Source organism: Ailuropoda melanoleuca, chromosome 6 (assembly GCF_002007445.2).
Source record: "Ailuropoda melanoleuca isolate Jingjing chromosome 6, ASM200744v2, whole genome shotgun sequence".
Taxonomy (NCBI): Eukaryota; Metazoa; Chordata; class Mammalia; order Carnivora; family Ursidae; genus Ailuropoda; species Ailuropoda melanoleuca.
The window spans coordinates 101,462,826-101,476,646 of NC_048223.1; the positions used below are offsets into that span (position 1 = coordinate 101,462,826).

General features: G+C 44.1%; 1 protein-coding gene across 9 annotated transcripts in view; it reads right to left on the minus strand.

The window, feature by feature from the left end:
• DNMBP (dynamin binding protein) overlaps positions 1-13,821 on the minus strand; it is a 107,061-nt gene that overhangs the window by 38,148 nt on the left and 55,092 nt on the right. The window contains exon 1 of one of the 9 annotated variants that reach the window (XM_019804917.2): positions 1,258-3,287. The exons of the other annotated variants lie outside the window; for them this stretch is intronic. Coding sequence (XP_019660476.2) covers positions 1,258-2,422 — 1,165 coding nt within the window. The 5' untranslated portion in view covers positions 2,423-3,287. Of the gene's footprint in view, positions 1-1,257; positions 3,288-13,821 lie in introns of those variants that run through there. 9 annotated transcript variants of the gene reach the window in all.

A 13,821-nucleotide genomic window follows, 5' to 3' on the forward strand; every position in this document is an offset into this window, starting at 1 on the left:
CAATAACCAGTATAGGGAATCATAGAATCACTTGTGTGTTTGTGTGTGTGTGGTGTTGTTGTTGTTGTTTTGAGCTGGAAAAAATTTAGAGATGATTCGATCCCTATCATCTCAGAGCAAAAATGCACCTAGAAAAAGTGGCTACCTGCTAAATACCTTGGTCTCCCAACTAAAGCCGGGTTTGGTTTCATTCTTATCTTTACAAATACAGGTGGAGAGCCTTATTTATCCAAAACAATGCCCTGGAAATTCGGGTTTGGTCAAGCCTGTGTTGGAAAACCACAGGATATACCAGGGACCTGTCGTGCAACACCAACAGTGAACCTATTCTGAAGATCTAGACGAGAGACTTTCCACTTAGGAGGAAGGTGTGACATGGATTTTCTAGATTGTTCACATTTTCTGACTCTAACCCTTACCCTCTAGTCATAACCTGCACACCCCCAAATTGGCCCAAACCAGAAAGTTGGCTTGGCAGGAGAACGGCATATACATAATAAAAACAAAGGTTTAACAGGGAGTCCAGAAATTATAAAAAAACAACAATATAAAACAAAATAAACATAGTTCATTTCAGAGAACAGGAGAAGACAAACTGGCAAAAAAGAAATAACCTCTACATTAGAAAAGACTCTCCGTAATACTCCTGTTACAGGTAACTTAGTCAAGGCCGAATGAGATGAAGTAATTTGAATATACAAAGCATCATGTGCAGGAACAAAGCACCATGAGAAGATAATCTTCTGACTTCCAGAACAGTTGTAGTACTTGTCGCTCACTTAAGATGCCTGAATGTCAAGACCCCAACACTCCATAGAACAAGTTAAGTCTCCTTTTCCCTAACGTCTAAAGAAATGTAGGGATTGCATGCCAGGAAAATAAATTTTCTCCAGGTGCCTCGATAATGAACTTGCCATCCCCATAAGACAGAAAAAAATAAAATAACAGTAAGAACGGAAAGATTTTTGGGTTTAGAGATGCCTGACAAAACCGAGAATGGTAAAGAAAGTTCCCAGGAGAACACGGTCTCATTCCGGGCCACGGTCCCTATTTACAACCCCGTCCAGGCTCTCGCTCTGTAAAGTGCCTCCCCAAGGGATTAAATCTCTAAGGTTGTTCTCATTCAAGATACACTTAGATAAGAATTTCAAGGGTCAGTTTCCTTAAGTGCGTGAGTGTTCCTAGTACCTGGTATAACCACCCCTTTTATTTATTTTCAGGTTTTATCTTTCTCAAAAAGGATGGCCGAGTTCATACCTTGAGTTTTCTTCCTGTTTTGCACAAATTCTGAGCGTCTCAGGCTGCCGGGCGCCGTGCGGCGCAAGCAACTATTCCTTTTCCAAGTCTCCAGGCCATTTCTCTTTTTCTCTTCCTCAAAATGCCAAGTGTTCTTCCCTAATGAAAGGCCCTGAAGAATGCCACAGTGATGGTCTCCCTGGTGCTCTCCCGTCCACGGATTCTGCAGACCGTCCGGGAAGATCTCTCTGCTCCCGAGCACCATCGTTCCTGCTTTGTCAATGCCATTATCCTCCCAATTCTTCACCTGATGGACAGAATCTCTTCCTCTGTAGTTGTGAAAGTTATACTCACAGTTTGCAAATAGAGTATCGCAGCCTTTATTTTCTGTATCAAAGTCACACTGACCCAGGGCATGAGTCTTTGCTTTAGGACAGATTTTACCATTTTGACAAACCTTTCCATCCCCTTCATAGTATTTGACAAATTCTTTACCTTCATTGACTCCATCCAAATCTGGGAAGTCCACAGACTGACCATTAGTATAATTCCCGGGAACCTGACATAAATTATTGCGGTTTCTATAATAAAAATTAGCTTCTTTACAATCCTTGAGATTGTAATTAAAATTCCTGTGGTCCATGTGCCACTTTTCAGGTTGACCACAATTGCCCACAGAATCATCCAAACCACTGTGGCGAGTGCACCATTCAGTTTCTTTCAAGTCCTCAGGATCATAATTCAGATTCTGACCATCTGTGTGGCCATTCATGTCCCCGTACCATCCAGCTTTCCGGCCTTCTGGGCTGCCTGTAAGCCACTTATCCTTAGTCCCCGGGCTCGGATTCCCACAATCCACATTTTTTGAGTTCTCGTAACCATCCCAACCCCGAGCCGTACTTCTGTAGTCCGTACAGTCCTTTTCACTTTCTTCCGCTTCCTCGTGGTCCGAGTAGCTTGGTTCACTCCACTCAAAAGCCCAGTATCCACAATGCCTTTTTCTGTAGGGCCGATTGTGCCCCAAGGTCCTGGATCTGGAATCCAAGCTGCCTTCTCCGTAAAGTCGAGCCAGCCTGGTAAGGTCCCTTTTCTGTAGACTCCCTCGGTCTTCATACTCCCAGCTGGAGCCCCAGGGCCCTTTCTTCTCCACTTCTCTGTCTTCTCTAACTTTGTGAGTCTCACACATGTTCAGTGTGTGTAAAGACACGAGTTTTACTTCCTTCTTCCATGGGCCTGGGTGGGGCTGAAATGTGGACAGGTGCAGGTTAGCCTAAGGCTGTATCCGTCCTTCTGAAAATGTCTCCCAAAGTGCTCGAGACACTCTTGCTCCTCTGGCTGGAGCTCAGAGAGATGTGGAGTTATTTCAACCTCGGGATCCAATCAGTGAGCTGCTCTATCTTTCCCCGCAGAGGCCAGAAGATAATTAGTAACTAGTGTTCATGTGATTGGGGTTGGCAGCTTTGTTCGGTGTTTCCCTCAGGCTGGTCAAACTGGCTTGGCTGCTTTCTGTGCTGAAGGTAGAAGTATTCTGCTGTTTGAAAAGGTTTTGTAGAAAAAGCAGAGTGAGCGAGAACAGCCCCCTTTAAAAGCCCAAGGTAAAGCCCTATATCTCCTCTGTCTCAATATTTCAGTCATCAACCAGGGCTATAAAGAATGTTTTTGTGCAGAGCTCAACACACGAAACATGGACGTTTCCCATTCCTCCAAGTTCAGCTTTCTAATCCCTGGACATCTGAAACTCTGTGGGACTCCCTTCCCCGTCGTGAGAGGCAGAACTCTTCCTCCTTTGAGAGTTTGCTTTTATGGGAGTCAGGTCACCAGCTGGCGTACACTCAAATCACAAGTGGTTTCAACTCCCACCTGCAGATGCACGGGGACATCCCACTGAAGAAAGAAAGAGAACTTTGCTTTTACTCCGAACTGGTGTATGGGTAATTGAAAACTGTCCCCTAGAAGAATGTAGTTACGCACGCTTTCACACTTCCCTTGATACTTGCCACGCCAGAGAAGTATGAAGGCCATTTCCTAAATCTCTTCTCCATCCAATCATCCAGCACATTCAGGAACTGGGGAATAAGGGTTGAAATCAGAAATGTGCAGATAAAAATACCTATTTGGATCAGCGAACATTAGAAGGGCGCCTATTACAGGTGAGGTATCGTAGAAGAGAGAAAGAATGGGCAAGTTAGCCCCTGCTGCTTAAATGCAGGAGCAACACTCTAAAGGAAAATCAAATGCGACAAGTTCTATAACAAATACAAGTGGCAAAGATGACAGAGCAGAGTCCCTGGCGGGGCGGCTGGAGCTTTCACGAAGGGGCGGCATTTGAGCAGGCTTTCCACAGACTGTCTACAAATGGAGACTTAGGAAATGGGGAACAGTTTGAAGGACAGAGGAAGTAGAAAAAGTAACAGGAATTAAGGCTGGAGGGGTAGAACGGGGCAGGTCCCAAGGGACCTGGTGCTGTTTCCTTCACTCAAGGGGGAGTAGCATGCTCAGAGACAGGCTTTCGTAAGACGACTCTTCTGGCTATCTGGTCACCTGTTGGATGTCCAGGAATGATTCCTTGAGCCTTTGTCTAATCCCTAGTTGTGAAACAATATCCAACATAATCGTGAGGAGACCAGGGTCATGTGCTTTTTCAACAATGAGATGTTTACTCTTGGACAAATCACTTACTCTTTCTGGGACTCAACCTGCCCATCTGTAAAATGAGACAGCTGGCCCCCATGACTCCCAGTTCCTTCAGTTTTAAAAACCCATGGTTCTGTTTTCCTCACTACCACTTTTTCCTTTCCTCAAATACCTAATGTGCTAGTACGCACCTTCTGGATTCTCTACTAATAGTGACCAGTCAACCTCTGGAAAATCTTCTGATTTTCCCACGAAGGTTTCTGCTTGTTCTGTTCCCTCGCACCTTCCAAACCAATAGCAGAGGCAGCCGCAGCCCTGGCAGCTTCTGGGTTTTCAGTGTGAAGATGTGTGCTACGATCAGGGTGAGGCCTAGAGAGTCGAGAGCCTTTTTTTTTTTTTTTTAATCTTCAGTATTATCCTTACTTTACTGCAGGTAAAGTAAGAGACTCAAAGTTTGAATAAACTGGTCACGCAAGGTGGGGCTACAACCCGATCGCAGGTCCATCCGGCTTCGTGGCCCTAGACTGAGAGGGTACCTCACAAATGCAGTAGAGCCTTCATGTCCCTCGAACCAAGCCCACAAACAAGGAAACGCTCTCACGGTCTCGGTCAGAGGGGGGCCACCTCTGAGGCAAGTGTGCCACACTGCCACCCCCCTCCCCGCCACTGCCGTTCCCTCTGTGTCTCCAGTCCCGGCCCACAGCCCCTTGAGACCCCCTGCCGCAGGGCTGTCCCTCGCCGCTCAACCCCAGTGTGCGCCCAGACTGGCGCAGAAAGTAAGCCGGGCACACTTTTAAATATTCAAAATAAAGACGAAGCTTTCCCTAACTGTTATGGAAAACAGAATCCCCTTCAGCAACTTCGTATCGTTGATAAAGCAAGCAGGGTAAGAAACAAACCTAGTACGTCAACCAAGAGAAGAGATAAAAGAGGATAAATTACAGGTACGAAGGATACTAGTTATAAAATGACCCACTAGGAGAGGTTATGTGAAGCTAAAAGAAATGATCTTTGAATAAGAGGAGAGTGAGTTGCCGGTTATAGGACGAGGCTCCCCGCTCCCACCCCCCCAGACCCCTCTCTTCTAAGTCCTACTGCCTGCAGAGCTTGCATAAAGATGTAAGCCGCCTCGACTTCACCTCCATATTGCTGTGACCCAGAACTAACCAGAAGCAGTGAATGCGGTGCTATTTTCATGTGATAAATCTGTGTGCAAAGACACGAGGCCTGAGGGAAAGGGGAGGAGGACGACTCTTCTACTTTTCTCAATCCTGGTATCACTGGCACAACTCGACCCTTCAGACAGCATCCCTCTCTGCGTCTCTCCCTTTCATGGGACACAGCCGTCACATCCCACTGGCTCTTCTGGAGGCCCTAAAGCAGCAGTGCGGTCCAATGGTTGCTGTTTGTCACCAGAGGGTGGGCGATCGGCTGTGGTGACCATCCGTGTGCCCCCCCCACCCCCCCGTAAACGGTAATGCTGCTGTGTGCAATGCTGGAAGGGAAGACGGGCCGCAGGATTTGGAAGGAGACAGAAAGGGAGAAGGTGCAGGAAAAGTAAAGGAAGAGGAGGGAAGAGGCAGGAAAAGAACCAGCAAGAACATGTGCTTCCCTACTTTCGTTAATGTCTCCGTAACTGTGCAGACCATCCCCTGCCTCTGGTCAGGTGACCGGCGCTTTGCACAAAGACTGCCCCTGTGACATTCTCTGATTCCTATGGTTCTTGCCATTTTCCAGAGAACCGAGCCAATCTCTCTCATCTCACCCATGTTACTCTACTATGCTTTTTTATCTCCATTTCTTACACTGAATACTGAATGCTCCCCGTAGGCAAGGACCATGTCCAATTTACAGGCATGTGTTAGATGCCAGGCAGAGGGCAGGATAGCTTAGGGGTTAAGAGTGCAGCTCTGAGAGCCCTGGGTCTGAGTCTGGACTCTGCCACTCACCAGCTGGATAATCCTGGGGAAGTTCCTGAAGCCCTTGGAGCCTGTGTCGTCATGTTTTCATCTTAAGCACAGAAGATGTGACATTTCTGTGGAACATGAGTAATTCTAAAAACTATCATTATTGAGAAATCTCCACTACCTGGAATTTGAGACACGTTTGTTCTGCCCCCTGTATATCTCATGCAAGAACAGTTTACGAGTGTGTCTCAAAACTCGCAAATACGGAAGGCAGTGGAAGGACCTGGAACTTGTTATAGCTCTGGGGATGTAGCACTGAGCTGAGATGCCCTTAGAATTCCTTTCCAGACACTCTGAAATCACTTGGTTCACTGGATCCCAATCCTGCCTAAACCCTCAGAGACTATGTTCCAGCAATTCAGCCCTCCCTCCTCTGCTTTGTCAATGCACCCGCTCTAACGGTCAGTCCCACTTACTGGACTATCTGCTTCTTCTTTGCTAGTCCATCTTCCTGGTCTTGAACACTGGCGTGCCCCAGGGCTTCTCCTAGAGCTGCAATTACCTAGCACACAGCAGGAATGCAGGGGACATGGATACAACTGGAAACGTGGTTTCCACTCTTATTCAGTCCAGCTGCCTCTCAGCCTAAGGGAGAATTATAAATGAAATCACGCTGGCTAAAGCTACTCATAGGGCATCCCCAGTGCCACAGCCTCTGGTGGTGTGGACAGAGGGTCTGCAACTGAGGGAGAAAGAAGACCCCTAAGATCTAAAGATAAATTCGACAGACAGAGGAAGCGCTAATGAAAAAAGAGACAACTTGGGGAAGGGAAGGCTGGAGTGTGAGTCTGGGAGCCCTGTAAAAGGCAGTAAAGGCTGGAATATAGGAACGTAAGAGGTATTTGTGGGAAATCTGATATGCTCTGAAGGGTGTGAACACTCTCAGTGGGACAGGCTGGTGAGAAGCATTACAGATGCCTCAGAGTTTAAACCTGGTGATGAACTTAAGGGTTAGGAGTTAGGTGAGGGATCAAATAGAGAAACTGGAACAGTGAACAGCTTGGGGAGGTTGCTAGTGCGAATGGGTAAGCATTTTGGAAACTTGTGTAACTTCATGATAAGCTAGCAGTCAGAAGCTATCTGCGAGGGAGGGTTAAATATTTTTTCAAAGCATGTCAACACATACGTATGTGCTCTTATAGTTTTCAGCAGATGAGATTACTAAAAAATGTTATGCCTGGCATACATTATTTTGGAAATTGGCAAGGGTCACTCGGGATCCCTCCTCCATGAGCACTTGTATTTCTGAGTTTTTCAAGTGCTGCTTCCTACCACCCGCTCTCGGAGATCAAGCAGTCCCTCCTTAAGCTGAAATGCAGGGGCACCCCGGTGGGGCACAGGGACAGAGCACAGAGCCTGTAGGAGGAGACTGGCCTGAACTTGAACCGCAGCGCTACCGCTGACTAACTGTGACACTCTGGGCTGTCCTCAGCTTTCCCGTCTGTCAAATGCGGAGGATTAGAAAAAGTGCTCAAAGACCCGGCATGTTGTTTGACAAGTACTAAGTCCTCAGTTAATTATAATTATGATCACCATCTTACTCTTCCAGTTCCTTCAACTCCCGGGGAGGTTCAGGGCCTTGGCTGCCTCTCTTTTTCTCTAACTATACTTTCTTTAAAAATTTTTTTTAAAAAGTAATCTCATTAAATGTCATGGTTTTAAACAATGTCTGTGTGCTGCCAAAATGTACGTGTCACTAACGTACGTCTCCAGCCCTCACCTCTGCCCTGAACCCGGGCTGTATATCAGACTGCCTCAGCAACACTTGCACCTGGACATCTTACGGGCACGACAACATGACCAAAGCTGAGCTGACTTCTGCCCTTTCCCACCTCCCCCAGCAGCCAGCGGCTCCTGCCGTCTTCACCAGGAATTGAGAAATCACTGGCAACTCCAGTCCTTCCAGTTGCCCAACCCCAGGGTCATCCTTGACTCTCCTCTCTTCTCACACCTCACACCCAACCCACCAGGAAGTCCTACAGGCTCGGACTCAAAATGTCCCCAGAACCTCGCGCTCTGCATCCTCCCCAGTCTACCGTTCTGGTCCAGGCCGCCCAGAGGGGCTCTGTAAGGTTGTAAGTCAATCTTACCACTCCCCTGCCCAAAACCTTCCTGTGCCTTCTCGTCTTACTCTCAACAATGAGCTATAAAACCCACACCTTCGCTCTAGCTGAACTGACCTCCTTGCTGTTCCTCAAACACTAGACGCACTCTTGTCCTTGCTGTCCCGTCTGCCGGCGACAATTTCCTCCACCCCAAAAATGGCTCGGCTGGCTTCCTACGATCATTCGGATCTTCGCTCAAATGTCACTTTTCAGTGAGGTCCTCCCTGATACCATAGCTTCTTCTGCCTTCTCACACATATTCCTATTTCTGCGTACTTATTATTTCTCTCTCCCCACGAGGGCAGAGATCACTGCTCGGAATTCAGCAGGAGCTTAATATTTGCTGCAGAAATGACTGCCCTAGAGTCTTTCTGGGTCTAGCTACATCTGGTAAAGTGAAGGATGGGAGGTGGTGCACTCAGGCAGCCGCGGTGGCAGGAATGCTCGCTGCTGAAGGTCCCAGGCTCGCGGGAGGCAGGTCCTCTCACTGTGTCCTGCAAAGCCTCAGTGAAAGCTGAAAATGATATTAAAATCCCTGGATCTATTCCAGTTTCTCCACCCCTCGGCCCCAAGCTGAGGGTGAGGAAATGTTCACAAAGCCATACTACAAAGTTAAGAATAGTGATTCACAGTCTCTCGTGGTTCATTCCCCCTTCTGTTTACCCCCTCTTCATTCTTCCCTTCCTTCTCCTACCGATCGTCCTGCTATTTCTTATGTTCCATAAATGAGTGAAACCATATGATAATTATCTTTCTCTGCTCGACTTACTGCACTTATGGACTCTGGGAAACAAACTGAGGGCTTCAGAGGGGAGGGGGCTGGGGGATTGGGATAGGCCGGTGATGGGTATTAAGGAGGGCATGTACTGCATGGAGCACTGGGTGTTATGCAAACAATGAATCATGGAGCACGACATCAAAAACTAAGGATGTACTACTGTATGGTGACTAACATTACATAATAATAAATTATTTAAAAATTTTTAAAAAATTAAAAAATAAAAGAAAAAAAAGAATAGTGATTCACAGATTAATTATAACTAAGTTAACCATTTCAAGCTACATTTCTTGACATACATTGAAACACCTATCATCAAAGGAAAACTAGTTTCAGTCCTGAATTAACATAGATGATTAATGCCTTCTGACTCTGGTTGCTGTTTTATACCAAGATAAAATCCATTACAAGTAACTGAGCTAATTTTTACTGAGCCAACACCCTGAACCAGATGTCACAAGTCAAGGGTACTTGTTTTTTTCTTATGTACTGACAAACCAGAGAGATAAGATTATTCCTTTCACATAAACTTCCATACCTTGAAAGACCACAAAATATTTGGCTATTTAAAAACTCCATAATCTTTTACAAGTTTGAGAATGAATTTTAATACCTGAGGCATTCCAAGGAATCTTCAGAATAACAAATTGCTTTTGAATGTAGAAAAACTAGACTTTCAAATTTTAAAAATCTGTCTAGAATATTACATATCACTTCAGTATAAAGATGTCATTGTTTCCATATCAGTAATTTTCCAACTTGTTTTGTTTTTTTTTTGTTTTTTGTTTTTTTTTTAAAGATTTTATTTATTTATTTGACAGAGATAGAGACAGCCAGCGAGAGAGGGAACACAAGCAGGGGGAGTGGGAGAGGAAGAAGCAGGCTCATAGCAGAGGAGCCTGATGTGGGGCTCCGATCCCATAACGCCGGGATCACGCCCTGAGCCGAAGGCAGACGCTTAACCGCTGTGCCACCCAGGCGCCCCAATTTTCCAACTTGTTAATTGAATGGCTCTCTATAATGGGCCTTAGATCTCACTCAATATCTTGCTGAAAATGTTCCGTTCCTAAAAAACATGTTCTGATTTTATTTGCAACAGTCTTTTAAAATTACCCTGAGAGTCTCTGTTCAACATTCCTCTTGACATTACCTTAAAGGAAGAGAAGCTTGGGAGCAAGGCTCTTGATGAAGAAGAGGCTGACTACACTTGGCCATCCACCACACTGATTCAGAATAGTGGGGTCCTTGCCCCCGATGGAGTAACTACAGCCATGAGTCAGAGGCAGCAAGACAAACAGTGTGCTTAAATACAGAGGTCAATATCGCTATGATCACCAGCGTTTCAGAGATACACAAATATGAATGATACTGTGACTATGTCCTTTTTATTAATCAATGGATAGTCAGTGCCTGCCTCCTAGTATGTGCTCAAGAAATATTTGCTGAGTAAAGAAATAAATGTACTTGTCATTTTGAGGCATGTGAACCTCTCCTAGAGATGGAACAAAACGATCATATGCCGAAATAAGATTCTCTCAGGGCTACAGGATATAGTCTTAATTAGGGGTTCTAAAGGTGACAGGTACTGGTATATATATACAATGGAATATTACATCAAAAAGGAATGAAATTTTACCATTTGCAAGGACGTGGATGGAACTAGAGGATATACACAGGAAAAAAAAAAAAGGAGAGAAGGAAGCAAACCCTAAGAGACTCTTCACTACAGAAAACAAACTAAGGGTTGATGGAGGGAGGTAAGGGGGATGGGCTGAATGGGTGACGGGGGATTAAGGAGGGCACTTGTGATGAGCACTGGGTGTTGTATGTAAGTGATAAACCACAAAATTCTACACCTGAAGCCAATTTTACCATGTATGTTAACTTAAATTTAAATAAAAACTAGACATAAATCATAAAATAAAATGAAAATCAATAAATAATTAAAAAAATAAAAGTATGTACTGGGAAATCTGAAAGTCTGTGGATTAACCCTATGTGTTTCCACTGCGCTGGAAGTCAACCCACTTATCAGATTTGAAGGTACTGTGTTTTAGAGATAAACCTTAGCTTATTAACCAGCAACTCATTTTGACTAGAAGCTCTTTGAGGGCAGAGAGCACATCTGTTTATTACCCTGCCCTTAGCACAGCACCTGGCACACAGCAAAACTCAGTAAACATCTGCTGGGTGAATGAGTGACTGAACGGAATGCCATCCTGAAGCCTGCAAAATGGCATTTCATTCCCCAAAACACTGTAATCAGAGACACCTGCTACTATTCTACCCTGACTCTACGTGCTAATTCCAGATTTGAAGCTCCAAATTCTCAGAGCCAAATAATGGCTTACCTAAAATTATCGGGGCTTTGTGGGACGCCTGGGTGGCTCAGTCCATTAAGTGTCTGCCTTCGGCTCAGGTCATGACCAGGGTTCTGCGACTGATGGATTGATCCCCACATCAGGCTCCCTGCTCAGTGGGGAGTCTGCTTCTTCCTCTGCCTCTGCCCCTCCCCCCTGCTGGTGCACATGTGCATGCACGCACCCTCTCTCTTTCTCAGATGAATAAACAAAATCTTTAAAAAAAATAGTAAAACTATCGCGGCTTTTTATTTCTAATAATTGAAGTTTGGGTTATTTGGGCCAGTCCTCAACCCAAAGTTTAAAAAGTTGGAGGAAATATAAAAAACTCTTAAAGCTATCCATACACTGACAAGATGGGAGTGCACTGGCCAAAACCAAAGGAAAACTGGAATCCAGACAGGTAAATAACCACAGCAATGGCACTGCCCCAGGGCATTTGCCCGTCCCAGAAAACAGAACTTGTGTTTCAATGGCCCTCTCAGGAGAAGTGGTCAAAACTCAAAGCCCAGAGCCCATCCGAGGTGAGAAGTCTAAAAATCGACCTTTTTCTAGAACAAGCTAAGATTCCAAAGGACTCCTCAGAATGCGTCAGAATTAGACCAGCCCTCTTGCAAAATTACAGTTGGGATTCCAAAATCCTACTCGTCCACAGAATTTTAAGCCTTGAAATTAGTTTCAGGTAACTGAGCCAAGACTGAGTAGAGCTTCCATGTGGGAATTCCTTTTCATCGTTTCTTGAGAAATGTATCTGTCTTTCTGAATCTGAAGAAAAATCAGTCAAGAAATGTGGAACACAAGAGAAAATACTAAAATTCTCCTGTGACAATAAAGCCTAGTAATAAATGTAACCGCATTATGGGTTTGAAGGAATCCACCAATGTGAAGTTGAAAGCAGGCGCAGAAAATACTGACACACAGAGTAAAAGATTAAGGTTGACCAGGACGGGAGGAACAGGAGAGAAGTGATCAGGATCTAATCAGTTAGCTTTGCTTGTAGCTGTTGCTATGCTCTGAGTGTGTTTATAACTGTTTGTGTTCGTGGCCCTGTGTGCTGCTGACAGTGAGTCATTCCTGCAAATCAAATAAATATTAATAAGCTTGTTTGTACAGTACACTTTACACAAATCTTATAAAGTGACTCTTGAAGAAATATCAAGTTTTAGGGGCTCTTGGGTGGCTCAGTTGGTTATGCATCTGCCAGAGTCCTGGGATTGAGCCCCGCGTCAGGCTCCCTGCTCAGCAGGGAGCCTGCTTCTCCCTCTCCCTCTGCTGGTCGCCCTCCTTGTGCTCTCTCTCACTCACTCACTCTCTCTCTCAAATAAATAAATAAAATCTTAAAAAAAAAAAAGAAATATCAATTTTGAGAAGCAAAATAAGTCCTTAAACTGTCAATGCTGACAAATGATTCTGTGTAGTGCTAAATCTTGCTCAGAGAGGAGAATAATGTTCCATTATTTGAGTACTTGAAACCAAAAATGTTTTCCCAGTGTTCTCCAGGGTTTAATATTTGCTATAGGTTATAATTAAATAAATATATTTATATGTTAAGTTTATATATATTTAATTTATATATTAATTAAAATATTTTAATAGAAGATAAGATGTGAAAATTAATATTGAATCATTATGCTGTACACCTGAAACTAATATACTGTATATCAGTTATAGCTCAATAAAAAAATTTTAAGATATGAATATCATCTAAATTTTGAATTAGCAAAAGCAATATCGATTTCAACAGCAAAGTAATCAGAGCAAATACACAAAATATTTTCATTGTCAAAAAAGAAAATGATCTTACATGAAACTACATGTACCCTAATGGCTCCATCTAAAGATGCTTTTAGATACATTCTTAATTCAACCAACATCAATCCAAGATGGAAACTCTCTCCTATGCCTAGAATGTTAACGAAACAAAGATCGATACTATCAGGGCAACTAAAGTTTTGTGCATTTAAAATCTTGTTTTAAGAATAACCTTTCAAGACTAATTACAGTATTATTTTACAGTTTAAATTTTTATTTAACTTTTATTTTATGTTAATGCTCCCTTCTAATGTCTTCAAATGTTTACTGCCATGTTTATTTTCGGATTTTGATAAATATTCTGTAGTTATGTAACACCTTAGGGTAAGGGGAAGCAGAGTGAAGGGCACACAAGAACTTAAATTTTTTGCAACTTTTCCATAGATCTTAAATTATTTTACATTAAATAGAAAAAAAAAGTTTTAAAGATTTATTTATTCATTTGGGAGAGAGAACAAGAGTATGAGCTGGGGGGGGGGAAGAGGGAGGTAGAGAGACTCTCAAGGAGACTCCACGCTGAGCGAGGAGCCTAATGCAGGGCTCGAACTCATGACCCTAAGATCAAGAGTCTCATGCCCTACCAACTGAGCCAGCCAGACACCCCAAAAAAGTATCATTATTGAGAAATCCCCACTACCCGGAATTTGAGACATGTTTGTTCTGTCCCCTGTATATCTCATGCAAGAACAGCTTACGAGTGTGTCTCAAAACTCGCAAGTACAGAAGGCGGTGGAAGAACCTGTAACTTGTTATAGCTCTGGGGATGTAGCACTGAGCCGAGATGCCCTCAGAATTCCTTTCCAGACACTCTGAAATCACCACGGTATCTGGCAACCCCCAGGACTTCAGGTACTCATAGTCAATGAACTTTTTTTAATGCCACCATTATTTCTTTTTTTAAGTAAACTCTACCCCCAAAATGGGGCTCA